The 27682-nt window shown below is 36.4% G+C and overlaps 1 protein-coding gene across 2 annotated transcripts in view; it reads left to right on the top strand.

Moving 5' to 3' along the window:
- The window catches only part of SESTD1 (SEC14 and spectrin domain containing 1), a 94345-nt gene extending 69004 nt beyond the window's left edge, over nt 1–25341 (top strand). For both annotated transcript variants that reach the window (XM_032856026.1, XM_032856025.1), the window contains 8 exons: nt 4836–5030; nt 5558–5672; nt 7141–7300; nt 15046–15127; nt 15981–16103; nt 16862–17053; nt 20251–20372; nt 23150–25341. In XM_032856026.1, the coding sequence (XP_032711917.1) occupies nt 4836–5030; nt 5558–5672; nt 7141–7300; nt 15046–15127; nt 15981–16103; nt 16862–17053; nt 20251–20372; nt 23150–23282 (1122 nt within the window). In that variant the 3' untranslated portion in view covers nt 23283–25341. The remainder of the gene's footprint in view (nt 1–4835; nt 5031–5557; nt 5673–7140; nt 7301–15045; nt 15128–15980; nt 16104–16861; nt 17054–20250; nt 20373–23149) is intronic.
- The last annotated feature ends 2341 nt before the right edge of the window (nt 25342–27682 follow it).

The raw sequence follows: 27682 nt of genomic DNA, 5'->3' as shown, positions 1-27682 counted from the left end.
TTCTTTAATTTCAAGTGTTAATTTCAAGAAAAATACTAGTTCTTAAATTGTTTACCTCCTTGTTCTAGTTATTAGGGCCTTTATTTTATAGGTTCAGACTAGGAAAAAAGTCTGAGAACCAGGATGGTTGTTCTTAAACCTTAGTGGTCCTAGGAGTCACCTGAAGTGACTGTTAAACTGCCTGTCAGAGAGCCATATGCCCACAGACTCTGACTTAGTAGGACAGGGGTGGAACTTTGGTATTTTTAGTAGCACCCTGGTAATATGGTATAGATAGTTCTCACTGTAAGACATGGTGACCCAGGATGCTAATCCTTTAGCTTACTATTTTTCTTTGAATCATGACCCTTACATCTTCAAAGAATTGGATTATTTGTTTAGAATATTAACTAAATTTACAAGTACTATAGAGAATACTGTGAAATCCCTTTTTATTTTAGAACACTACTGTGATATTTTTCTCAAGTTGTATTTTCTGCTTTAATCCACCTCTGTTAGCCTTTATAATCACTCTATGGTTCCAAAAGTATTTTACACATAGTATTATGTAATTAATTTATACAATAACCAATATGGTAGGTAAGACAGATGATATCATCACTGTTGTACAGAATAGGGTTTCTCAGTCTTGGCCCTATGACACTTTGGGCAGATGGATCTTTGTTGTAGTGGCTATCCTGTGCATTATCGGGTCATTTAGCCGCATCACTGGCCTGTACTCACTGGATGCATCAGCATTGCGCCCTCTCCGTTGTGACAGCCAAAAATGTCTCTGGATATTGCAAAATATTCCCTCTGAAGCAAAATAGCCCCCAGTTGAAAATCACTGCTCGAAAGGAAAAACAAACAAAAAAACAGGTTCTGAGAGATAAGTGAGTTAATGAAGATGATACCCTTTATAAGGAAAAAAGACCTTGAGTTTGTCTTTCAGATCCATTGTTCTTTTCTCTACATCTGACTACATTGTCTATATAATAATATTCAGAAATTTCATAGTAGTTCAAGCAATAAAACAACACGAAAAAATAGAGAAACCCAAGTTTTAGGTACAGGGCACAAGAGTAGACCACATTTAGAGCAGTACCTATTACCTACTTAATTTAATGTCAGCTAATCTACAGTATCTGATATGAAGTGCTTTATATGTTCATTCACTACATGTTAACTGAACACATAGTAAATGTCACATGTTCTAGACTCTTGGCTATATAGCACTGTCTTATAATATGGAATTTAAATTCATATTGGAAAAAAGGGAATGGAGAGAAGGTAAGGCAAGGCTTTTAGGAAAGGCCTCTCTGAGATCACATTTAATCAGAAACCTTGAAATGATGTGAGGAGTAATTCAAGCAAAAGGCAGTTCAGATTGAGGACACAGAAGTAAAAATACTGTAGGTAGGTGCTTCCTTACATTGTAATGGAACAGCAAGTTATGTTGGTGGTGTTGCAGTGCAGTGAGCAAGGTAAGGAGTCACACAAAACAATGTTTCTAAGGGAGTCCGGAGCCAAATCATGTCCATTTCGCCCACAAAAGGGAACTTGACATTTATTTTATTTCTTTTTAAGGATTTTATTTATTTATTTGAGGGGGAGGGAGAGAACACAAGCAGGGGGAGCAGCAGGCAGAGGGAGAGGGAGAAGCAGACTCCCCACTGAGCAGAGAGCCGGACATGGAGCTTGATCCCACGACCCTAGTATCATGACCTGAGCTGGGGCAGATGCTTAAACGACTAAGCCACCCGTGCACCCCTTGTCATTTATTTTATTTTTTAAGATTTTATTTATTTGACAGAGATCACAAGTAGGCAGAGAGGCAGGCAGAGAGAGAGGAAGGGAAGCAGGCTCCCTGCTGAGCAGAGAGCCTGATGCAGGGCTCGATCCCAGGACCCACTGAGTCACCCAAGTGCCCCTTGACATTTATTTTATTTTATTTTATTTTATTTTATTTTATTTTATTTTATTTTTTTAAATATTTCATTTATTTATTTGACAGACAGATCACAAGTAGGCAGAGAAGCAGACAGAGAGAGAGAGAGAGGAGGAAGCAGGCTCCCCGCTAAGCAGAGAGCCCGACGCGGGGCTCGATCCCAGGCCGCTGGGATCATGACCTGAGCCGAAGGCAGAGGCTTTAACCCACTGAGCCACCCAGGCGCCCCTTGACATTTATTTTAAATGTTACATGAAATCATTGGAGGGATTTTTGAGCAGAGAACTGATACATGTTTTTTTTTTTCTTTTCTTTTTTATTAACATATAATGTATTATTAGCCCCAGGGGTACAGGTCTGTGTGATACATGTTTTTAAAAAGATCTCTGGGAGGGGCACCTGGTGCCTCAGTGGGTTAAAGCCTCTGCCTTCAGCTCAAGTCATGATCCCAGGGTTCTGGGATCGAGCCCCGCACAGGCTCTCTGCTCAGTAGGGAGCCTGCTTCCCTTCCTCTCTTTCTGCCTGCCTCTCTGCCTCTGTCTGTCAAATAAATAAACAAAAATCTTTAAAGAAAAAAAAAAAAAGATCTCTGGGGGCACCTGGGTGGCTCAGTAGGTTAAAGCCTCTACTTTCGGCTCAGGTCATGATCCTAGGATCTTGGGATCAAGCCCCGCATCGGGCTTTCTGCTCAACAGGGAGCTTGCTTCCCCGCCTCTCTCTCTGCCTGCCTCTCTGCTTACTTGTGATTTCTGTCTGTCAGATAAATAAATAAAATATTTAAAAATAAATAAATAAAAAGATCTCTGGCTAACATGTGGAAAATAAGGACTAGGAACAAACAACAAAACAGGAAGACTGGAGACTAATAGACTGGAGACTAATAGCATGGAGGCAGTAGATGTAGTAAGCAGTTGTCACATTGCTGAGGTTGAGCCAGCAAGTCTTGCTCTTGGAAGAATTAGGTGTTTGGCCTTAGCTACTCTTAAGTTGGGGAAGACTGTGAGAGAAGCAGGTTGGGATTCTACAGAATTAGTAGCTTCAGGGGCAGGTTAAATTTTAGATGTCTAATACTCATCCAAATGGAGATAGTTGGTGGACACTTGAGGATCGCTGTCGGGTTCAGGGAAGGGGACAAGGTGAGGATATTAATGTGGGAATTATCAGCATATAGATGTTATTTAAAGGCATGGGACCAGACGAACTCATCCAAGCCCAAAGAGTACTAATTTAGAAGAAAAGAGCCTTTGGAAAACTGAACCCCAGGTCACTACTGAATTTAGAGAGCAAGAGGCAGAAGGAGGGCAGCAGAACTGTTGTGTCTGAGGAAAGAATAGAAAAAGGCATTTCAAGAAGGAAGTGGTTGCCTATGTAAAATGCAACTGAGTGACCCAAATTAGATAAAGACTGAGAATTTGCTAAGAGCAGGAAGGACAAAATCCTGATGAGAATGGGTTAAAAAGGGAATGGGAAATAGGAGATAGAATGAGTATAGAGTATTCCTTTAAGGGACAGCCTTGGTCTTGAGTGCAATTCTGTTTTTAAATATAAGATACTGCACCTTATTTGTATGCTGGTAGAAATAATCCAATTAAGAAGAATGAATTGATGATGGGAGGGAAAAGATAAGTGCAAGGGCAAAGCCTTGTATAGGCAATAGAGGACAGAGAGTTCAGGTTAAGTGGCTTCTTTAGAACCAGGGACAGTTCATCTGCTATTTTAGTGGGGAGGGCTAAGCATAGGGCTGCAGAAAAGAGGGAGGGTCATAGGTTTGTCGGAGAGAAAATGAAGTTAGAATTTTGGCTGGGAACGAAGAGGGGGAAAGGGAGTTGGAGATTTAAGGGAGTGAAAAAAGCAAATAATCATGAGAGTGGGGAAATGCATTGACTAGAGAAATGTAATAGGATTGCTGAAGGTCTATTTGAGGTTATTTATATACTTTATATATTTTTATATGGAGAGAGTCTATATATTTATATACACTATAACTTTAAAAAGACACCTGTTCACATCATTGTTATTATCCAGCCATATTGCTGCTCTGGTGTAGGTATACAGTAGGCAGACATACCAGGTCTGAGGTCTTGACAGGTGGATTGGAAGGAAGGAAGAGAGCAGGGCATGAGTATGGGTTATGCTTCGGGAGGTGATTATAGCCTCTGACCAAAAACAGAAGTGAGGATGTGAGACTCTTTCGTGCTGGGCCATGAAACAAGTAGGTCAGTGGATTGGGCAGTCTCATGGAGCTGTAGGAGTGAGTGTCCTAAAGAGTGTGACCAAGAGAGTCAGTAGCTGGTGGTTAGAGAATGAGATTCTTGAAGCTTTGGGAGCTGTATGGTAATATATGATTACGACAAGAATTTACATGTGTTGGAGTAGGTAGCTGATTTGGGGTAGGGACAGGATGGCTGCAAGTGAGGGAGGGAATCAGGAGACAGAGTTAAGAGTGCTGCATGGATTGTACATGGTGGGAGTCCGTCGAAACGCTGACCCAGAGCGGAGGGCCGTGACCATTGCCAAATTCCCTGGAAGAAGGTGCTTAATGGGAAAGGTTTGGAAGGATGTTATCCAACAGCATGCACTTTAAAGGAGATGTAGGTTTTAAGAGAAAGAGAGAAGAAATGGTCTGGTAATAATTTTCTCTGAGGATGGACAGGTTTCAGGTAGAACAACAAAGGAACCATTTAGATACAAGGATGAAGATACAGGATAGATACTGACGTTGATAAGAGTGAATTCCGGGAGTCATGTGGAAGGATTTGGGGGTTGGGGACTTCTCATCCTCACTTTAAGTAATTCTGCCTTACAGAATTATCATATATGTTACTTAGTTTATCTGGAAGAATTATAAAATGTGGTGTGGTTCTTTAGGGACCAATTTGATCCTTAATTTACAACATGTGTGTTACAGGAATGGTTTGCAGTGTATGTGGAACTTAATCAGCAAATTGCAGCACTCTTAAATGCTGGGGACGAGGAAGATCTTGTGGAACTGAAGTCACTGCAGCAACAACTTAGTGATGTTTGCTATCGACAGGCCAGTCAACTGGAATTTAGGCAGAATCTCTTACAAGCAGCTCTTGAATTTCATGGTGTTGCCCAAGATGTAAGTGTCTACTCTGATTGCTTTTCTGTTCTTCAAATGATCTGAACACTTATCTGCACATAAATTTTGCAGGTTTGCATGTCTCCTAATTATTTTTCTGGAAAAATAAGATAATTTAGTCGTGGGTTGATGATAAAAGTCTTTGATTTTTTAAAAATTTTCTTTTCATTTTTAAGTCATTTTGCATGCAACTAAACATCTTTTGTCTAAATACTGTTTGAACTTAGATATATTTCATTTTGATCATTTCTCTGCTTATGCTTTATAACATAGATTGCAATGGACGTTTGGGTACTTTCCTACATTCTGCTTACCTGGATATAAATCTTTGTCTTCCTGGTGCATGCCTCTGTGTGTTCTGTCTTTTCAGATAACATGTATTCTAATTATTCATCCTTGTCTTTTAACAGCATAGACTTTTTCAAGTGTAATTGTGATAACCTCATTAGATATAAACCTCATTAATCATTAAACACTTTAGATGCTGATCACATCAGGGTTATCTCTTTGGTGTCCCTCTGCTTTAGTTGTCTCAGCAGTTGGATGGCTTATTAGGGATGTTGTGCGTAGATGTAGCACCAGCTGATGGAGCATCGATTCAGCAGACTTTAAAACTGCTTGAAGAGAAGCTGAAAAGTGTTGGTAAGCAGATTTTAAAAATGCTGAAACATAAGGTTCTTTTTTTAAGAAATATCATTACTATGGTTAGAGAAGTCAACTTACACTGAGCTAATTATAATTATTTATAGGAAACACAGGAAAAATTAGTATAAAATAGGTTTTATTCCCTTGAAGGGTGTAATACATGCTAAAATCCCTATTTTTCATTGATGGTCTGTCACCCTTCCTTCATTGGGCCTTTAGCCTTTATTCTTTACCCAGCTATATCTATAGGTGCTATGTCTTGCATATACTACGAACAGTTAATTTGTAGTGCATGCATAAGCTGTAATTAGCTGTGAAGTGTTCTGTGGTAAATCCTGTATGCCCCAAAACTGTGTTTTATGCAATGATTTTGGTTGTTGCTATATCCTAACCTTGTGAATAAATAGTTGGTTTGGTTCTGTGCATTTGTTTCTCCAAATTGGGAATATTGCCAAGGTTACCTACTCTCCCAAGGGGAGGATGATCCCATTTCACTTGACACTTTACATTTTACTACAGTAGGAAGGAAGTACAGTGAATTTCCCTAGGTCATGACTGGAGAGGAGATAGTGGATGTACAAAAGGGAAGAAAGGGTTGTTCTGGGTGGGATAGGAGAGCAAAGGGGAATGAATGGAGGTGAGGAAGCAGAAACCTAAGACAGACTTAGTAGAAAATGGTGACACATGATTGAACCAAATTAATTAATTATTGAAAAGGATTTGAGGGAATGCGTTTGAAAAATCATGTTTGTATGGGCATTTGTTTGCAGCCTTTGTTATTTTAACACATGATAGGCATAATACATATTTTGTATTTAATTTGCCAAATGCAATTTATTTCAAAGGATCAGAAGCTTTCTAGAACCATACTTCTCCTTTAAAAAAGAAAGGAATTCCTGTGTGCTTGTTGGTTTGGAGTACTGTAAATCTATCCTAAATGTTCCCTCTCATTAGGTGTAAGCTATCCTAAATGTTCCCTTTCATTAGATGTAAGCTGGAAGATGCCTGAACTCAAAATATTCAGCATCCTTTTTCAGTGATATTGCATTGCTTGAATGCTTTGAAGTCTTGTAACTCTTAAACATCATCTTGAACAAAATGTTTGGCATGTTCTCTTAAAAATTGGACTACATAGAAGCACAAAGGAAACAAATTGAAAAATATTACTAATCAAAATAGAACTTCTCACATTTTCTTCCTGCTTTCAGTTTTCAAAAATAAGTATCAAATTTACCTTTTGGAAATTATCTTTAGGCAGAATTTGGCATGAGAGGGAGCTCAATTTGAACCACCTTTAAATGGGTTTATTCCTTGAAGTGTTCAGAGAACCCCCTCCCAAGGTAGTTTAACATACAAAGCTATCAGTGCATAGAATCCGAGTACAGTATCTGCTGAGGGGATTTCCTTGAGGGAGGGAAAGCACCTCCTTTGTTTAAGAGATTAAATCTAGGAACTTTTGTTTTAGATGTAGGATTACAAGGTTTGCGTGAAAAAGGTCAAGGACTTCTGGATCAGATCTCCAATCAGGCATCCTGGGCCTATGGAAAGGATGTAACCATTGAAAATAAAGAAAATGTGGACCACATACAAGGAGTGATGGAAGATATGCAGCTTAGGAAACAAAGGCAAAGTTTGACTGTTAATGTTAATTTTTGCTAAAATGACATAATAAAAAGAGAAGTGATATAATTTATTTTCCATACAAAATAGAAGTTCTAACCTGTTAATATAGAAGGCATGTAGTAAGTTTTGGTGAATGTAATTGTTGTATATAATTGTAATAACAAATTGTGACAATTTGTTCAACTAATGGTACTTTTCCCCTTTTTAATTCAGTGGTAAAATTTTAGTTACACCCAAGTACTTTGCATTCCATATCTCTAATATAGCCTATGACCTTTTCATCTTTTAAGAAAACCCTTTTTGGAGAATTTTGATTTTCTGTTTTTATTTGGTTTAGAGTTGCTATTAAATATGTCATCTACTTTCATCAGTTTCTTCATCTACAGTTCTCACAAATTGTCACACTACCATTGTACTCAGATGTGCTCTGAAAGGATTAGATATTGGACTCTGGGCAAGAGGCTATTTAGTTTTATTTCATATAAAGGCAGGAATTTAAAGGATTCTTTGAATATTCAATTTGCAGTAGCACCTGAGAGAACATTACAAAGTAAAGGATTAAATTAATATATGAAAATATATACGGTGTAGCATGGTTTATGAAATTTTTGGACACTTAAAAATTTTAGGATATCAACAAAACCTCACAGAAACTATTTCTACATTACAGAGAAAATACTCATTAGTGAGGAATTCCTTCTAGCCTCACATGCAAACTTATCCATTTCATTATTTTATTCTAATCACAAAGGATGCTGTAGCTCTGTATTTAATAGGTCACGTACCCTCATGTCTTCCCTGTCTACTCATTCTCTACTCTGATCTCTGCCTCTCATTTAAATGCTTAAATCTCTCATTAAAAAAAAAAAAAATCACACACATGCATATACTTTCCTCCTCAACTCTTTCTTTGTCTCTTCTAGCCCTAGAATTCTCCTTCCTGACAGCTAAGTCATTTGAAGGTATAATCTACACTCATACTATTTCCTAACTGCCTCCCATTAACTTTTCAACCCTCCTCAGTCTGACTTCTACCCTCACTATTTCACTGAACTTGCTCTTACTGATATCACCAGTGACTTTGTAATTATCATGTAATAAATGCTTGATCTTGCTCAAAATCCAGGGAGTATTTTTGGTCTTCACATTGCTTGATCACGCTGAATAGCATTGGACACAGCTGACTTTTTTCTTCTTGAAACTTTCTGACAGCCTTGTCGTCTTCTGAAAACACCCTCATGATCCCAACAATCTGTTTCTTCTTAGTCTTCTTCACTGGTTTCTTGTCCTCTAGCTAATTTAATTTCTCTGCTTTCAGGGTTTGAGGCCCAGTTGTCTTATTCTATGTGTTCTCCCTGGATGGTTTCACTACTTGAATGACTTTCTTTTATTTGATTGTGATTGAGTATCTATGGTTCTGACCCAGACTCCTGTTCTATGCTTTGGACCCATAACTATACTTGGCCTACTTAGTATCTCTAGGTAGGTGCTACACACATTCCTCAAACCTAGTATGTCCAGGTACTTGATCTTCTCTTTTATTCATTTATTTCACAGAGATCACAAGTCAGACAGAGATCACAAGTAGGCAGAGAGGCAGGCAGAGAGAGAGGGGAAAGCAGGCTCCCCGCTAAGCAGAGAGCCTGATACGGGGCTCAATCCCAGGACCCTGGGATCATGACCTGAGCCGAAAGCAGAGGCTTTAACCCACTGAGCCACCCAGGGGCCCCTTGATCTTCTCTTTTAATATCTTATCTAGGTTAAAGTTAGTATCAGTTACCAAATTTGGGATTTATCCTAAAATCCATACTCTTCCTCACCCCGTATAGCCCGATCAAATATTTTAAGTTCTGCTATCTCTGAGTCCTGAAATTTTCTATTTAAAATCTTCTCTTTTATCTGCCTCTGGTCTTGATCCTCTCTAGTCTGTTGTACATGAGAATCATCATTGTAAAGTGCATATCTAATCATAAGACCCCACTCCGTGATTTCCTGTTTTCTCAGATGAAGTTCAGTCTCCTTGAAATAGTGTAGGAGATTCTTCATAATTCAGTCCTGTATAATCTTATCTCCTGCAACTTTTACAGACACAGTTGTTCACTTTCTTGAATGCATCGTGCTGTTTCATGAATCTATGATTTAGACTACTTCTTCATTTTCTACTTGCTGGATTCTTAAAGACTTGGGGATACTTATTTTTGGAAGGCTTTTTAGATTCGTAGGACATATTAGTTACTTGTTCCTCTCTGCTCCCATAGAACTCTTTACATAGCTCCACAGTAGCCCTCACCACATTGTTTGTTTAGAACTCTGCTGCCCAAAATGGGACCAACATAATAGTTGAGACCATGGAGCACATTATCTGACACCTGACAGTATGCATTAAATATATCTATGATATCATCTTCATCATTAAAATGTCTTACATTGTTTAGCTTCAGATTTTAAAAATACTTCTAATCATCACTTCCTTTTAGTCCCTTGTAGGATAACTGTAACCAGATTCATTTTAGTACTATGTTATAAGCTTTTATAAAGGGCGTTCTTTATAAAAAATAGCCTTGTGACAATGGTTTCTGTATTATTATTCACCTTCTTTAAGAACACTGACCGTCATGGAGCTCAGTGCCTTCTGGGTAACTGGCCATTAGTGTTTGAGATTGTAGTGAGTTCACTCTTCCTCTAAAAATACATGAAATTGCATGAGGACAAAGCGAATAGATCAGAACTGAGGTAGCTAAAGTCACCTTGAAAGTTCAGTCGTATATTATATAGGACAGACAACACTAAAATTTTTAAGTACTCTGAATTGTGTCTCTCTATACCCAGAGATCAAGAGGTTTTTTTTTCTTCTTTGGAACATAGATGGAGTGGTGGTTTTTTCTTGTTTGTTTGTTTGTTTGTTTGTTTTTAATTCAAAATTAGATATTACTTTGGGTGATGAAATATAATGAAAAGTGTTAACTTTTTTTTCTTATTTTCAAGATTTATTAAAATGCCCTTTCATAAAAAACTCAGATTATGTTTGAGAGATTCAATACCAATAATTCATGTATTGCAGGTCAGTCTTTACACTGCTATAAAAGATATGTTTTCCATGAATATTCCATAATTTTTTATTTTTCTATTGTACACTTACATTGTTGGCTGTCTTTTTAAAATTTAAATTCAGTTAATTAACATGGGGTATTATTAGTTTGAGAGGTAGAGGTCAGTGATTCATCCAACATATATAATACCAAGTGCTTATTATATCCTGTGCCTTCCTTAACACCCAATTATGCCATCCCATCACCTCCCATCCTCCAGCGAACTCTCATTTTGTTTCCTATGATTAAGACTCTCTTCTAGCTTATCTCCCTCCCTGATTTCATCTTAATTTTTCCCTTCCCTCTCCTATGATCCTCTGTTTTGTTTCTTAAGTTCCACATATGAGTGAGGTCATATGACACTTGTCTTTCTCTGACTGACTTATTTTGCTTAGCATAATGCCCTTTAGTTCCATTTACATCATTCTAAATGGCAAGATTTCATTTTTTGATGGCTAAGTAGTAGTCCATTCCTTTTTTTGTATTCTTTTTTTTTTTAATTGTGTTAGGTTAGTCACCATAAAGTACATCATTAGTTTTTGACGCGGTGTTCCAAGATTCATTGTCCATTCTATATAGATACCATATCCTATTTATCCATTCAACTGTCAATGGACATTTGGGCTCTTTCCATAGTTTGGCTATTGTGCACATTGCTGCTTCAATAAATATTGAAGTGCAGGTGTCCCTTCATATCACTACATTTGTATCTTTGGGGTAAGTACCTAGTAGTATAGTTGCTGGGTCATAGGGTAGATCTATTTTCAACTTTTTGAGGAACCTCCATACTATTCTCCAAAGTGGCTATACCAGCTTGCATCCCTACCAGCTGTGTAAGAGGGCTCCCCTTTCTCCGCATCCTGGACAACATCAGTCATTTCCTGACTTGTTAATTTTAGCCATTCTACCAGTGTGAGGGTGGTATCTCATTGTGGTTTTGATTTGTATTTCCCTGATGATGAGTGATGTTGAGCATCTTTTCACGTGTCTGTTGGACATTTGGATGTCTTCTTTGGAGAAATGCCTATTAATGTCTTCTGCCCATTTCTTTTTTTTTGTTTTTTTTAAAGATTTTATTTATTTGACAGAGAGAGAGAGAGAGATCAAAAGTAGGCAGAGAGGCAGGCAGAGAGAGGAGGAAGCAGGCTCACCGCTGATTCTGCCCATTTCTTAACTGGATTATATGTTCTTTGGGTGTTGAGTTTGCTAAGTTCTTTATAGATTTTGGATATAGCCCTTTATCTGATCTGTCTTTTGCATTTATCTTCTCCCATTCCATAGGTTGCCTTTTGGTTTTGTCAACTGTTTTCTTTCCTGTACAGAAGCTTTTTATCTTAATAAAGTCCCAAAAGTTCATTTTTGCTTTTGTTTCCCTTGCCTTTGGAGAGGTGACTAGCAAGAAGTTGCTGCAGCCAAGGTCGAAAAGGTTGCTACCTGTGTTCTTTAGGATTTTTAATGGATTCCTGTCTCACATTTAGGTCTTTCATCCATTTTGAGTCTATTTTTGTGTATGGTTTAAAGAAATGGTCCAGTTTCATTCTTCTGCATGTGGCTTTCCAATTTTCCCAGCACCATTTGTTGAAGAGACTGTCTTTTTTCCATTGGACATTCTTTCCTGCTTTGTTGAAGATGAATTGACCATAGAGTTGAGGGTCCATTTCTGGGTTATCTATTCTTTCCAATGATCTATGTGTCTGCTTTTGTGCCAATATCATACTATCTTGATGACTATAACTTTGTAATAGAGGTTGAAGTGGAATTGTGATGCCGCCAGCTTTGGTTTTCTTTTTCAGTGTTTCTTTGGCCATTTGGGGTCTTTTCTGGTTCCATACAAATTTTAGGATTATTTGTTCCCGCTCTGTGAAAAATGTTGATGGTATTTTGATAGTGATTGCTTTGGATATATACATTCTTCTAGGTAGGATAGACATTTTAACAATATTTTTTCTTCCAATCCATGAACATGGTATGTTTTTCCATTTCTTTGAGTCTTCCTCAATTTTTTTCATGACATTTCTATAGTTTTCTTAGTATAGATCCTTTGCCTCTTTGGTTTATTCCTACGTCTTATGGTTTTTGGTGCAATTTTAAATGGGATTGACTCCTTAATTCTCTTTCTTCTGTCTCATTGTTAGTGTATAGAAATACAACTGATTTCTGTGCATTGGTTTTATATCTTGCCACTTTGCTGAATTCCTATATGAGTTCTAGCAATTTGGGGGATGGAGTCTAGGGTTTTCCACATAGAGTATCATGTCATCTGCAGAGTCAGAGTTTGACTTCTTTGCCGTGTCAGAAGCCTTTTATTTCTTTTTGTTGTCTGATTGCTGAGGCTAGAACTTCTAGTACTATGTTGAACAGCAGTGGTGAGAGTGGACATCCCAATTGTGTTCCTGACCTTAAGGGAAAGGCTCTCAGTTTTTCCCTGTTTAGGATGATATTCACTATGGGCTTTTCATAGATGGCTTTTATGATATTTAGTATGTTGCCACTATCTCTACACTGTGAAGAGTTTTAATCAAGAAAAAATATTGTATTTATTCAAATACTTTTTCTGCCTCTATTGAGAGGCTCATATGGTTCCTGTCCTTTCTTTTATTAATGTAGTGTATCACGTTGATTGATTTGTGGACGTTGAACCAACTTGCAGCCCAGGAATAAATTCCACTTGGTTGTGGTGAATGATTCTTTTATTTTTTTAAAGATTTTGTTTATTTATTTTTGCAAGAGAGAGTACGCATGAGAGAGAGCATGAGCTGGGAAGAGGCAGACTCCCTGTTGGGCAGGGAACCAAACGTGGGGCTCAATTCCAGGTTCCTGGGATCATTACGTGAGCTGAAGGCAGACACTTAACCTGCTGAGCCACCCAGATAGCCTGGAATGATCCTTTTAATGTACTGTTGGATCCTATTGGCTAGTATCTTGGTGAGAATTTTGGCATCCATGTTCATCAGGGACATTGGTCTGTAATTCTCCTTTTTGGTGGACTCTTTGTCTGGTTTTAGGATCAAGGTTGCCGGCCTCATAGAAAGAGTTTGGAAGTTTTCCTTCCATTGCTGTTTTTTGAAACAACTTCAGAAGAGTAAGTATTTTTCTTTAAAAGTTTGGTAGAATTCCCCAGGGAAACCATCCAGCCCTGGACTCCTGTTTGTTGGGAGATTTTTGATTATTGCTTCAATTTCCTTGCTGGTTATGGGTCTGTTCAGGTTTTCTCTTTCTTACTGTTTCAGTTTTGGTAGTTTATACATTTAGGAATACATCTGTTTCTTCCGGAATGCCCAATTTGTTGTCGTATAGTTGCTCATAATATGTTCTTATAATTGTTTGTATTTCTTTGGTGTAGGTTGTGATCTCTCCTCTTTCATTCATGATTTTATTAATTTGGGTCTTTTTTCTTTTTGATAAGTCTGGCCAGGGGCTTATTGATCCTACTAATTCTTTCAAAGTACCAGCTCCTAGTTTTGTTGCTCTGTCCTACTATTCTTTTGGTTTCTATTTCATTGATTTCTACTCTAATCTTTATTAATTTTCTTCTCCTGTTGGGTTTAGGCTTTATTTGCTGTTATTTCTCCAGCTCTTTAATTGTAAGGTTAGGTTGTGTTTTGAGACCTTTCTTGTTTCTTGAGAAGGGCTTGTATTGCTATATATTTCTCTTAGGACAGCCTTTGCTGCATCCCAAAGGTTTTAAACAGTAGTGTTTTCATTTTCATTTATTTCCATGAATTTTTTGAATTCTTCAATCCTGGTTGACCCATTCATTCTTTAGTAGGATGCTCTTTAACCTCTGTGTATTTGAATTCTTTCTAAATTTCCTCTTGTAATTGAGTTCAAGTTTCAAAGCATTATGGTCTGAAAATATGCAGAGAATAATCCCAGTCTTTTGGTACCTGTTGAGACCTGATTTGTGACCCAGGATGTGATCTGTTCTGGAGAATGTTCCATGTGCACTCGAGAAGAATGTGTAAGTTGTTGCTTTAGGATGGAATGTTCTAAATATATCTGTGAATCCACCTGTTCCAGTGTGTCATTCAAAGCCCTTGTTTCCTTGTTGATCTTCTGCTTAAATAATCTGTCCATTGCAATGAGTGGGCTGTTGAAGTCCCCTAATATTATTGTATTATTATCAATGTGTTTCTTTAATTTTGTTATTGGTTTATGTAATTAGCTGCTCTCAAGTTAGTAGCATAAATACTTATATAATTGTTAGATATTCTTGTTGTATAAATCCTTTAATTATGATATAGTATCTTTCCTCAGAATGTTTTTATTTTATTTCCTTGGTGTATCATTGTCAAAATTATTATTTAAGAAACTTCATATGTTTATCTTTGAGGCTTGTTTATGCTAACTGGCAGTGGAGATTTCTTTGGGTTTTAGTGTACTACTTTGTTGATGCTTTGCTTCAGTATTTCACAGAATCCATTCTGTCCTCAGGGGTTTGTAATTAGGAATCTTTCAGGTATTTTGAAGTTTTGAAGTATTTTGATGTAACATAGATATCCTTAAAATTCTTACAAATCAATACAAAGTAGTTGGAAGTCTCCGTGGTGTATAGGATTAAGTATTTTAGTATACTATAAAACATCCATGCCAGATGATGTTAAAATAATTATTAATGAAACTGAAATGATGTTCTGCCTTATGTTTGTGTTTATTAGATGTGAAGACATGGTGGATGTGCGAAGGTTAAAGATGCTTCAAATGGTGCAGTTGTTTAAATGTGAAGAAGATGCTGCCCAGGTAAAAGATCAGTCAGACACATGATGTAGTTGTCTTTTCTTAAAAGATTGATTTCACCTAACTGTTAAAAAAGTGTACTTTTCATGGTCCTAAGAAAGTAAATGTGTTAAGTCAAATTCTAGTTTATCTTATTAAAATAACAAAGTGTTTTTTAGTTTCCAGTTATTTTACTGGTCTCATATGACTTATCTTCTTAATGAAATTCTCTATTAAGTGAGAAATTGGGATTATTTATTATTTATTATTATTGACTTGTTAGTTACATGCTAAGATTAAGGCTGGTTTAGCACATGGCTTTTTTAACTTGCAAGAGGGTTTTTCAACTAGAAAAACTATATGCTGTCCTTGTGTAATTAGCATCAGAGAATATCATTGCAGCTTGACCTAGAGGAACTTTATGATTTTAAGTAACAACATAAATCTGTAATGAGATTCTGGTAAGATCCATATTACATAAACACACTATCTTTTTTTTTTAATTTAAATTCAATTAATTAATATATAGTATATTATTAGTTTCAGAGGTAGAGTTCAGTGATTCATCAGTCTTCTGTAATACCAGTGCTTGGACATTAAGGAAAACACACAATCTATTAATATGAATCATGTGCTATTAATTTTTAAAAAGTGCTTCTCTTTAATATATCTTGTCCTTAGATTTTAAAAATTTTGAGGGGGTGGAAAGATCATTAATTCATATAGCTTTCTTAAATGAAATAAGCTATTAAGGACTTGGGTTATAACTAATAGATTAATTAATCATATGGTAGTAATTTTTCTTTTGATAAACATGTTGTTTTGATATAATAAGAGTTATGGATCCAGCGTCACTCTTCTTTATTTTTTTATTTAGGCAGTAGAATGGCTAAGCGAACTTCTGGATGCCCTGCTTAAGACCCACATCAGATTGGGTGATGATGCTCAGGAAACGAAAGTTTTACTAGAAAAGCATAGAAAATTTGTTGATGTTGCACAGGTGCAGAACTGGTTATCTTCCTTTTCTACAAACTCAGTGTTTGAATAGCTTTCTGCATGATTATAATGTAACTTAACCCTCCAAGCCCAAGAAGGTTAGTTATATTATTCCAGAAATATCACAGAACTAAGAAAATGTCAGCTGGTGCATCAAAAGTAGGCTGCATAAACTTGAGAGGGTTTATGTTTTCCTGAATACAGGTTATGTATGCTCCCTCTGATTTGTTTTAGATTATGCCATTTTTTAGGCAATCCATCTGTTCACTCACGAAAGTGAATAAGAAATAGAAGAGTTAATAGCGGTATAGTAGAAACCCCAGTTTCTCTATTTCACCAGTGTTAGTATAAAAATGCAGATTTTGTGTGTGTGTTAAAAGTATCTTTATTTATTTTCCCTAATAATTGAGTTTTCTGTATGGGATATAAAGTGCCCTATGAAGAGCCCATCTTTACCCATTTGTTTTGGTTAATGAGATCAGCCATTATTTTTGGATTGTGGAATTGATAAGAATGAGATGGGGAAAACATAAGAAGAGAGCAAAAGCTAACAAGAAAGAAACTTACTAAAAATTCAAAGTATTGTCTTCCCATCCTTTTTTATGCCTGCAGTTAATTTGTAGTAGTAAGTGTCAGTGGAGTCATTCAGTACTGATTCCCAGTAGTGTTATTATTTGCAACCACAATCCTTCCTGCACACTTCCCTGTCTCTCTTTTCAGAATTCTTATACTATAAGTTCACGTTTACTTTTTCTTTTCTAGAGTACTTATGACTACGGCAGACAGTTGCTACAGGCCACGGTGGTGTTGTGTCAGTCTCTGCGCTGCACATCTCGGTCATCTGGAGACACACTTCCTCGACTGAACAGAGTATGGAAACAATTTACAATAGCATCTGAAGAGAGAGTGCATAGGCTGGAAATGGCTATTGCATTTCACTCAAATGCTGAAAAGGTTCGCTTTTTTAAAAATTGTAGTCTCAGTAATACTTTGTATGTTTAAAATACATTAATTGTAATATTATAATTATGTGATTAGCCTTTGTTTTTTTTCCACCTTGTTTTAATCCCATTGTTTAAAGTTTTAGATATAATATATTGTCTTAGAGAGTTCAAATCAAATTCTTGTAGTATAATCTATACCAATGCTGGCTTACTGTGGTTTGAGAAATCCAAAACCATCTAGAGTCTTCTCTCAGCAGTGCTTCTCTTCTTACCAAATTTGACCCCCAAAATGAGCTAGCTTTAGGGTGTCACAACTCCCATTGCTTTCATTATGCAAGGAAAGGACATTTTGCCTCAGCAACTACAACTAATTGTCATAAATTTTTTAAAAGGGCACTTTGTAATTTTATAAGGTTTAAAGTATAGACTACCCAGCTAAAAATAATGAGAATAAAGATAAAAATAAAACCTTTTCTTCATTTGTTATCTTTAAAGATTCATTCTAGAATTTATTATTTCATGAATTCATTAGTCCTGGAAACCAGAAATGCAATATGTAGTGTTAGTTGGGCAGATTTTCATTAGAGCCCTTCTCATAACTCTGCGCAGAGAAACTTTATAGCACTCAACCCTTACATCTCCACTCTGAAGAGGAGCTTTGTTATGTAGTTAACTTTGTTTTGATCTCTCACAATGGAAGTTTATGTGTAGGGGATGTTCAGTACAATATGAAACGTGAGAAACTGAAGGCGTAAATGTGATATAGCCTAGTCTGTAGAACAGAAGAGATGTGACCAGGAATTCAGGAATTGCGCAGTGTTCTACTGTACCTCTGTAGGGAAGTGTTTATAGTTAACTCTTGCTGAGCTGGTCACAGAACTCCACAGGTCAGTGTTTTGGTTTAAAATAGGCCTAACAATAATGAAGGTGAAAGTATATAAATGGCTTCACCTATTTATCTACTGATTATTTCATTTTTTAAAAAAGATTTTATTTATTTATTAGAGAGAATGCACACAAGCTGGGGGAGGGGCAAAAGGAGAGGGAGAAGCAGACTCCCCGCTGAGCAGGGAGCCTGATGCAGGGCTTGAGCCAAAGGCACATGCTTAACAACCTGAGCCACCCAGGTGCCCCTACTGATTGTTTTAATGAAAAGTTTTTATTTAAGTATATTAACACAGAAAAGTGTACAGATCATAAATGTTTGTTGAATTCAGTCTGTTCAATGAATTTTCACAAAGTGAGCATGCCTGTGAAATCACTGCACTATTCAAACAACAGACATTACCAGCACCTCAGAAGTTCTTTTAGTCACATTGTTCCCGCTGCCCCTGCCTCCTGTCCAAGGGTGACTACTGGCCCAATATCTAACACTACTGATACATTTTGAAAGCAGTATCTTAAAAAGTTATCTGCAAGGCCACTCCGGAAAACAGTACAAGGTTCCTCAGAAAGTTAAAAATAGAACGGCCCTTCAACCCAGCAATCCCACTGTTAGGGATTTACCCAAAGAATACAATATACAAAAATACTAATTTAAAGTATACATGTACCGTGATGTTAATAACAGCGTTATCTGCAATAACCCAAGTTATAGAAGCAGCCCAAGTATTCATTCATAGATGAATAGGTTAAGAGGATGTGGAGTGTACACACAATGGAGTATCACTTAGCCGAGAATGAAATCTTGCCCTTTGCCACTACGTGGATGGAATTAGAGAGGATTATGCTAAGCGAAAGAAGTCAGAGAAAGACACATACCATATGATTTCACTCATGTGGAATTTAAGAAACCAAACAAATGAGGAAAGGGGAAAAAAAGAGAGGCAAACCAAGAAAACAGACTCAACTATAGAGAACAGAGATGTTATCACAGGGGAGGTGAGTGGGCGATGGGTTAATAGGTGATTGGATTAGGGAGGGCACTTTTGAGCACCAGGTGTTATATGTAAGTGATGAACCACTGTATTGTACACTTGAAACTAATAACATTCTATGTTAACTGAATGGAATTTCATTAAAAACTTAAAATGTATCTGCAAGGACATGAAGATCTAGACTTCTTTATGAGGCAATATAAGAATGTAAATGGTTGAGAGATTTTTTTGCATAGACTATTCTCTTCCATTGCCTTTATCATACTTAAAGCAAGCACAATTTAAGGTTCTTTACTACTCAAACCTTTGTAAAGCTTTTTGTTATCAGGTATAATTTTCTTCTTGACTGTGTTTTATTTTATACTGGTAAGCATAAATATAACCATAACTATAAACAACTTGTATAGTATAATGACTGCAAAGATATTTTAAGTTGAATCTAGGATTTTATATAAAGTTATTTATGAGTAGTGCTGAAATAAACAGATTAGATTAAGTATAATGCAAAAACAGTTGCAAAAATGAATACTTCTTTTTCTTCTCTCTTCCCCACATTTTGCAGTTTTTTCTTATAATGTAGTGTATATCTTGGACTTACAACACATCTCAGTTTGGACTAGCCACTGTTCAAGTGTTCACTAGGCTTTTTGCTAATGGATTGACTAGTGTGGATCAGTACCTATAGACTTAGCTATTATAAATTATAGCAGTTTCTTCCTTCTTCTTCTCCCCTTGTTAAATTTAAATGTTAATAGTTAAGGAAAATAGTATTTTATCAAGAACTGTAGAACTTCCTGTATTTGAATCATAACCTTACCAGTTTATATCAGGTAAGTCAGCAGATCAGTTTTTAAAATAACTGTGCCTATGTAGGTCATCCCATCAGTTATTTGTAGTGTAAGCGTATGTTGTTTTGGATTTATATTTTCCTCTCATTTTCGAAGTCTGTAAGCTATTTGAGGTCACAATCTGTATTTCAGTCACATCCAAAGCTGCTAAATAAACATTTAGTACAATAAGTAATGAATGAATGAAGGGTATTTCTCAAGCACAGTTTAAACTTACTTTCCGAATAATAGTCTAGTATTATTTTTTTCTTAGAAATCACTATAGACTTTTTTTACTCCAATTATTTATTATGATTAAGGATTATGTGTTTCATTTTATTTGAATTTTTTGAGCCAACTTCGCTAGTAATCAGTCTTGCGCAATGGCGTTGTACATGGGGATGCTAAGAACGAAACAAAAACAGCTTCAATCTACTGAATTCACATGAGCTTGATTGCCTTTCTCTATCTCTTGATCGAGGTTGCCATTTTACTTGTTACAGATTTTGCAAGACTGTCCAGAAGAGCCTGAAGCTATTAATGATGAGGAGCAATTTGATGAGATTGAAGCAGTTGGGAAATCACTTTTGGATAGATTAACTGTTCCTGTAGTTTATCCTGATGGGTATGATACATGTTCTTATAATTTTGTCTTTTTATTGGTGAAGTCTTAAAGTGAAATCATCAAGAGAGGAATATCTGTTTTTTAAAAAGCCAAGTAAATTAGCTTTGGCTCATACGTTCTGTTTCACAATAAATTGGTTTGTAATGAAAAGAAATATAAACTTAGCTCTTAGCAACAGTAGCAGTTGGTACTCGACACTATCAAATGTGGTGCTTCTTGACAGCTTATTGCAGAAGGCTGATAACCTGGGTTCTAGCCATGGCCCTGATGAGAGGGAGTAGGATGCCTCTGGGCAGCGTCTGGCGCAGGGAAGGGGAGTGCAGGGAAGGGGAGTGCAGGGCCGTAATGTTCAGTTAGCTGATAATATATTAAACATCAAGTTAAACACTTCACTTCGTTATTTTTGACCAAACAGTACTAGACCAGTATGGTTAGTCCTGATTTACAGATGTAGAAACCTGAAGCTTAGAAAAATTAAGTGAAGTGCTCAGGATTTCACAGCTTCTAAGTAGAATTTGAATACAGTCTCATGTTGGTCCAACTCTGAACACATTCTCTTTTCTCTATGCTATATGGAATCTGAATTTCTTCACTTGTAAAATGATGGGTCCTGCTTCCCACATTGCTTTGCATTTTGAAAGTTAATAAAAGAAAGAAGTGATCTCATGCAAATAAATGGGCCATTAAATGAATCTGAAGGAACTTCATCCCTGAGGTTCTCGACCTCAGTGAAAATAATTTAGAGGTAATCCAGAGGATATTTACTTCAAATGACAGAGCAACCACATCATTGAATGTATTTATCTTTACTCTGTAGTGTAGAGTAATTGATAGGATTGTGAACTTTGGAATCAGGTTTCGTGGGTTTAAATTTCAGCTCCACCACTTACTAGCTGTAACACCTTGGGGAAGCCACTCAGCCTTTCTGTGCCTCAATTCTGTCATCTAAAAATTAGGGATATATTATTCAAACCTTTTCAGGTTACAGGGGCAAGGGAATTACATGAGCTAAATGTATATAAATTACTTACAATGAACCTGGCACAGGGGCTCCTGGATGGCTCATTCAACTGAGTGTCTTACTCTTCATTTCAGCCAGGTCATGATTTCAGGGGTTGTGGGATCCAGCCCAGAGTCTGTGCTGGGCACACAGCTTGTTTGAGATATTCTCTCCCCCACTCTCCCTTCCCCTGCTTGCATGTTCTCTCTATAATAAATAAAATCTTAAAAAAAAAAAAGATGGGACGCCTGGGTGGCTCAGTTGGTTGGACGACTGCCTTCGGCTCAGGTCATGATCCCGGGGTCCCGGGATCAAGTCCCACATCGGGCTCCCAGCTCCATGGGGAGTCTGCTTCTCCCTCTGACCTTCTCCTCGCTCATGTTCTCTCTCACTGTCTCGCTCTCAAATAAATAAATAAAATCTTTAAAAAAAAAAAAAAAGAAAAACAAAACCCCAAATCTGACACATAGTAAGTGCCACTACTACTGTGTCATGAACTTCAAGTGATTCTTTGAAATTGATTTTGGGAGGATACAGTTTTATTCCCTTGAAAGCATATAATTCATAGTCTATATTTAAATAATTTTGGTCATAGCCAAAATTAAACCATCAGAAGTAGCCTAAATTCGTATTAGATATCTGCAATGCAGTGTAAAAGAATAAAATCTAAAAATTTATAAATTTAGCTTGCAACAGTATTGGAGGGATGCCTTCTGGTTATTCTATTCCAGGGAGTCCCCATCCCCATTTCTGTGCTTCACAACCGGTTGTTAACACTATCTCTCTTCTACTCAGGTCAGCCTGGGAGCCTTTATAACTAGGATTTTTGCTTGGCCTTCTCCTCCTCCTCCTGTGTTCTACAAATAGTCTATAGCATTTCCTCATGTTTTTAAGATTGAGGAATAAGTTAGTACTGTGTATTCACATTTCACAACCACCATCTTTAATATTTGAAATTGTTAATCTGTCATAAAAATGGATAACTTGTTGACACTGTATAGTTTGTTTGACAGCAAGCGTATTCAGATGTATCTTTCGTAACACTGTCCTGGAAAAATAAAAGAAATTAGATGATCTGTCTGGATTCACTGCTTGAAGACGCCAGTTCAAATGTTGGTTTTCCCACTGTGTGATCCTAGTTAAATCATTTAATTTTCTAGGCCTTAGTTTTCTGATCTTAAAAAATACAGACCTTAACCAAATAATTTCTAAGAACTCTTCTAGCTCTAAAAGATTCTGTGACTCTGAATACAGTACCTTTTTAAGTAGGATAACATTAAATGATTTTATCTTTTAAAGTCTCAAACGATCCCTTAACATTAAACAGATATTTCGCTTGCCAGCTATATTAGACATATATTAGACACACATTTGGTGTACATAGCCCTTATCCTTGAAGAACACATACAGATTTTATATTTGTATATGCATATGCACCCAAAACTGAAAGGCAGAATATCTCCAATGTTGCATTGTTTCCTTTATTGTTTCATTGTTTGGTTGCATTGTTTGATTTTTTGAGATTATTATAAGTACATATGATACAACATTTAATGCCACTAGGCTTTTTCTCTCAACATGTCTTAATATATTTAATGCCATTTAAAAATATTTCTCTCACTGAATTACTATTCAAAGGTAAACAGTATGGTCTGCAAGTGAACTGTCTTATCACGTGTATAATATTTATGGTAATCTTTGCTCCCTTTTGCATTTGCTGTAGTCCGTGGATTTGTATGAATCTGATTGCGGTTTTTCTGTTTGTTTTGATTTTTAGAACTGAACAATATTTTGGGAGCCCAAGTGACATGGCTTCCACTGCAGAACACATCAGAGACAGGATGAAACTGGTTAGTCTCAAAAGGCAGCAGCTGAGACATCCCGAAATCATGGCCACAGAGAGCTCATAGCTACCAGCTTCCCACAAATCTGCAGTTCATAGTCCCGCATGTTGTTGGCGTACTACAGCATTAGCCGCAATACATTAAGATACATTTCACAGCCAGGATAAGCCTCATTTCTTTCCATTTTATATTTCATTCTACACGTTAACACCTTGCAACTACAAGGCATCATTACTTAACTTGCTTTGAGACCATAGACTCCAAGTATCTTAAGAGAAGGAACTGTAGACATTGCACTGAAAACTTGCTTTAAAGCTTTACCTGACCTGTCAATTTGTAGATGAACAACTGATAATAAGCGTTGAATGGTGCTAATAAGAGTTTAAGAATTCTCTATATAAAAAATGGTTGACCTTCCTCCCCAGGTGATGTAGTAAATTTAGACTGTAGTTAAATTGTTATTAGTAGACAGTGGTGTACTCAAAAATTTTACTTTGTAATTCTTCTTCAAAATTGATTATTTTTATTGTGTCAGTATGAAGAAAACTTTCAGATCTTTGATATATCATATTCATTAAAGGACATTTTCCTATTTGTATTGATAATGTATTAAAAGTTGTTTGTGCTTAATAAAAGGCTTCTTTTAAACATCTTATTTAATTTGGTGGTTATATCCTGTTTCTAAACATGAGTGCCTTATTTAAAAGGGCATTCTTAGGATTGTGAGGATGGTTTAATATTTGTTCTTTCATGTTGGTTGCATGTGTTTTAGCCAGGAAATTCATATGTAAGCATGTGTATATAATAAATAAGCATGTTTAATACTGAAAAATAATTGTGAAGAGCAATTTAGATCTTAACTAAAAAATAATGGAATACTATTTCTAATTGTTCTTCTCTTGAAGTTGAAAATATCCAAATTATTAACAACCCTGAAGATACTTTTGTCTTTGGGGAGGAGGGCTGGGGAAGAAGGCATACATAATTACTTAAGTATAATCCTGTATATCAGAGGAATCTTTCTGGAATGAATATAGCAATTGTTAATAAAGTTTAATTTCTCATGATAGATGAAGCAAAATTCTGGAGCAGTCTAATAACAAAAATTGTACAAGTCTTTTAGAGAAATAAAATTTATAAAATGTTAGTGCTTTTAAGTTTATATTAAGTTTAAATGGTAAAATACGTATTTTTGTGTTAATTTTTTTTTTCAGAAAATGTTTTTGAAAAAGATTAAAAATAATTTTTTAGCTGTGATCAATACAGAATTATGCAAAGAATTGTATGCTGGTTCCTTTTTCATGTCCACAAAAATGTTCATGTATCCTCCAAAGCAAAAAACTCCCTCTCAGCCTGCTGGTTTCTCCAGCCTTCTTCACTGCCAGACCTCCTGGAGAAATCCGTATCATTCCCTCTGCATCCTCATCACTCACTGTTCAACACCTTACAGTCTGGTTTTACACACTTCAGTGAAACTGTTCTCAGTGGACTCTCAGTTACAGAATTGAATGATTGTTTCTTTCAGTCTGGATTACTTATCCTTCTCTGTCTCTGTAATATTTACACCATTGAGCAGCCTTTCCTAGATGGTGTCCCTTGAAGATGTCATCCTCTGCCATAACTTTGAGTGCAGTCACATAACTTCTACTTAAAGTGTATCTACTAAAATAGACTCTCAGATTCTGTTTTCAGAATGCTTCTGGAACGATCTCATCCTTAGGTTTCTGTGTAATCCATGTTTTGTGGTCCATATCTGGTCCAAAATTTCAGACCCATACTTTCAACTACCTACTTGACATTTCAGCCTGGAGGAAGTCATCCTGTTTTTCACTTTTGTTCTCTCTGAGCAATTTGGTTAATTTTTTTCTAATCAGACATGCCAGAAAATCTGGGAGCAATGCCTAATTGCTCCCTTTTTTCTTATGCTGCCACTGCTTCTGAGAACATTCTAGAAATTCCTTCTATATTTGATATCTTCTCAGTCTTTTAGGACTTAACTTCTGAGTGTGAACTTTTGTGATTCTTCATTTCAGTCTTCATAATGGTGCTAACCACATGCTACAATTATTTATTGATGCCTTTGCCTCCTGCATCATAATCTGTGTTGAGGGAAGGGATTTTGTGGGATTTTCCTCTTCCCGGGATTTTCCTCTTCCCAGGCTTTTACTCATATGTAATAATTGCTCACTTCCTCTGTATGTGAATGGTCTGTTGTAGGCATTAGTAATAGTCCCCTCTATATATATAGTCTGAAGTGTGTTTTAAATATACTTCCTAAAATTATGACTGACTTATGAATTAATCGACTCATCAGGAAGTCATTTGGTATTTTAGATACTTATGTATTAGGTAATATAGATATTTAGTTACACTCAATATCCTACTGAATATAAGAGTAGTAAGAATGTTTTTATTAAGACTTTGCTAGAAAGGAACTGCACTGTAAGTAATGAGACTCTTAGTTTTATCATCAACTCGACTACTTACTGTCCAGTAAGTTAATTTTTAATATGCCTTAAGCTATCCAGCCTACAGCAAGAGTAAAATAAGGCATCATCTGGAAATATTATTTGTAATTTGAGGATTTCAGATGAAACTGAATATGCTTTTGACACAATACTGTTGCTCTTCATTTGTAAATTTGCTGCTACTTTCTATATGTGTATCTGTATGTATACATACAGTGATGATTAAAAACCCAACAGTGTCCTAATGTTGTTTTTTTTTTTCATAGCATTTACTTAGAGTACATGTGAAGGAAGTGACAGAAGTCTGTTTGAAAGCATGAGTTCTTTGTTCATCATGAATTAATGTTGGCCCACAAATGGAGAAAGAACCATCATTTGTATATGCCATTGTTGGTATATGCCACAACTTTCCACATTACTTTGGCTCATCTCAGGGAATTCTTGAAGTGTTAATTGGGCTAGTTTTGTTTTGTTTTTTGTTTGTTTCGGTTTGGGGGATTTTTTTTTCTCTTGCCTTCTTACTATATATTTGCTCCTCTATAGGCTTAGTATATAACAGTTTTGACATCTGTTCTTCACACGTCTCGCCCAGCAGAGCTAAGATGCAAAGATGGTAACTTTATTTCAGATATAATTAACTTCATTCCCAGTCCTCATTGTTGGTGACCTTATTCTGCTAAGGTGACTCATTGATGATGGTGATGAAACTGCTCAGCCTGCCCAGCCAGGATGTTGATGGCAGGTCTAGGCTTCATTACTGTGTGGAAGATTGAATACTGCTATCACTTTGTAGGCATTTAAATTGGCCAGTGCTCCTGAGTGTTACTAGTATTAATGTGTTGTTTCATTACCCTGTCAGTTGAAATACGGGGTGTGCTGTTGAGTTCATTGTTATTGTTGGTGGCATACTCTTAAGGTGAACATGACGATTACATTCTGATAGTGGTGAGCTAACCATACTCTCTGTTGTAAGCCTCTTGTAACCAACAGCACGACTGTTGAGATTAACTGAACGGAACTCACTGTACAGTCTACAGTCAGAGAACTCAGAATTCTCTACTGCATTGTAATGTTCTTTGCCAGAGAGATTGGATATTGCTGTGTTACTCTTCCTATCCTATGGTTCCTAAGAACTAAACATGCTCTGGTTGTGAAAGTCCTCCATATCTTTAGTTTACTGAAAATGGCATGGGAAACTAACATAAGTATCATCAGTGACAAGAGTTACATGGTTGAGGTATCTTTGGTTAACCCCCCAAAGGAAGAATTCCCTAATTAAGGAGATAGGCTAGAACATACCTAGCCAATTAACCCAATTAGTAGACTTAGCACTGTTAACTTTCAGTTCTGAAAATAAAAATCTTCAGTTAGAAGGGAAATACACTTCTGCTGTGGAGGGCAACAAATACCTTGATAAGGCAAAATTAAGTATTGATTTAACATCTGACATTACGCGGCCTCAGTGTGTGCTATGGAAACCTCTATGTTTAGCTAAGAAGCATAAGTAATGGCAAACATATTAAAGATCATAAAAAAGCCAAAGTAAGAACTGTAGTGAATATAATGGAATGAGTTTGGAGTTCGAATATCTGGCTCAAAATCTGGCTTTGCCATTTACTCACCCTTGTAAAAATGGCTAAACTTCTCTGGGTCTGTAAATATAATCATATTAAAAAAATAAATTGACAACTACAATATTATCCAAAGTGGAAGGAATTATTAATATAATTATCTTCTCAGAATAGAAAATAGAGCATCTTTAATGTTGCTCTTATCTCTGATGACGAGCATGGGGTCATGAGGGAAATGGCACTATGCTTACCTCTCTGAGCTCCATTTCCCTTACATTCAGAATTACGTACTGGAAATACTAAGGGTGGAGTCGATGAGCTCATCAGTAAGTAACAAGACTTTTAAATCTGAAAGATTTAACTCTTTTATGACAGGATGATAGACCAGCGAAAATGAAGACAAGTGAGGAGTATCATCTACTTTGAG

Source organism: Lontra canadensis, unplaced genomic scaffold (assembly GCF_010015895.1).
Source record: "Lontra canadensis isolate GAN:19392208 unplaced genomic scaffold, GSC_riverotter_1.0 scaffold11, whole genome shotgun sequence".
In the NCBI taxonomy this organism is placed as follows: Eukaryota; Metazoa; Chordata; class Mammalia; order Carnivora; family Mustelidae; genus Lontra; species Lontra canadensis.
This window is presented reverse-complemented; position numbering and strand designations above follow the sequence as displayed.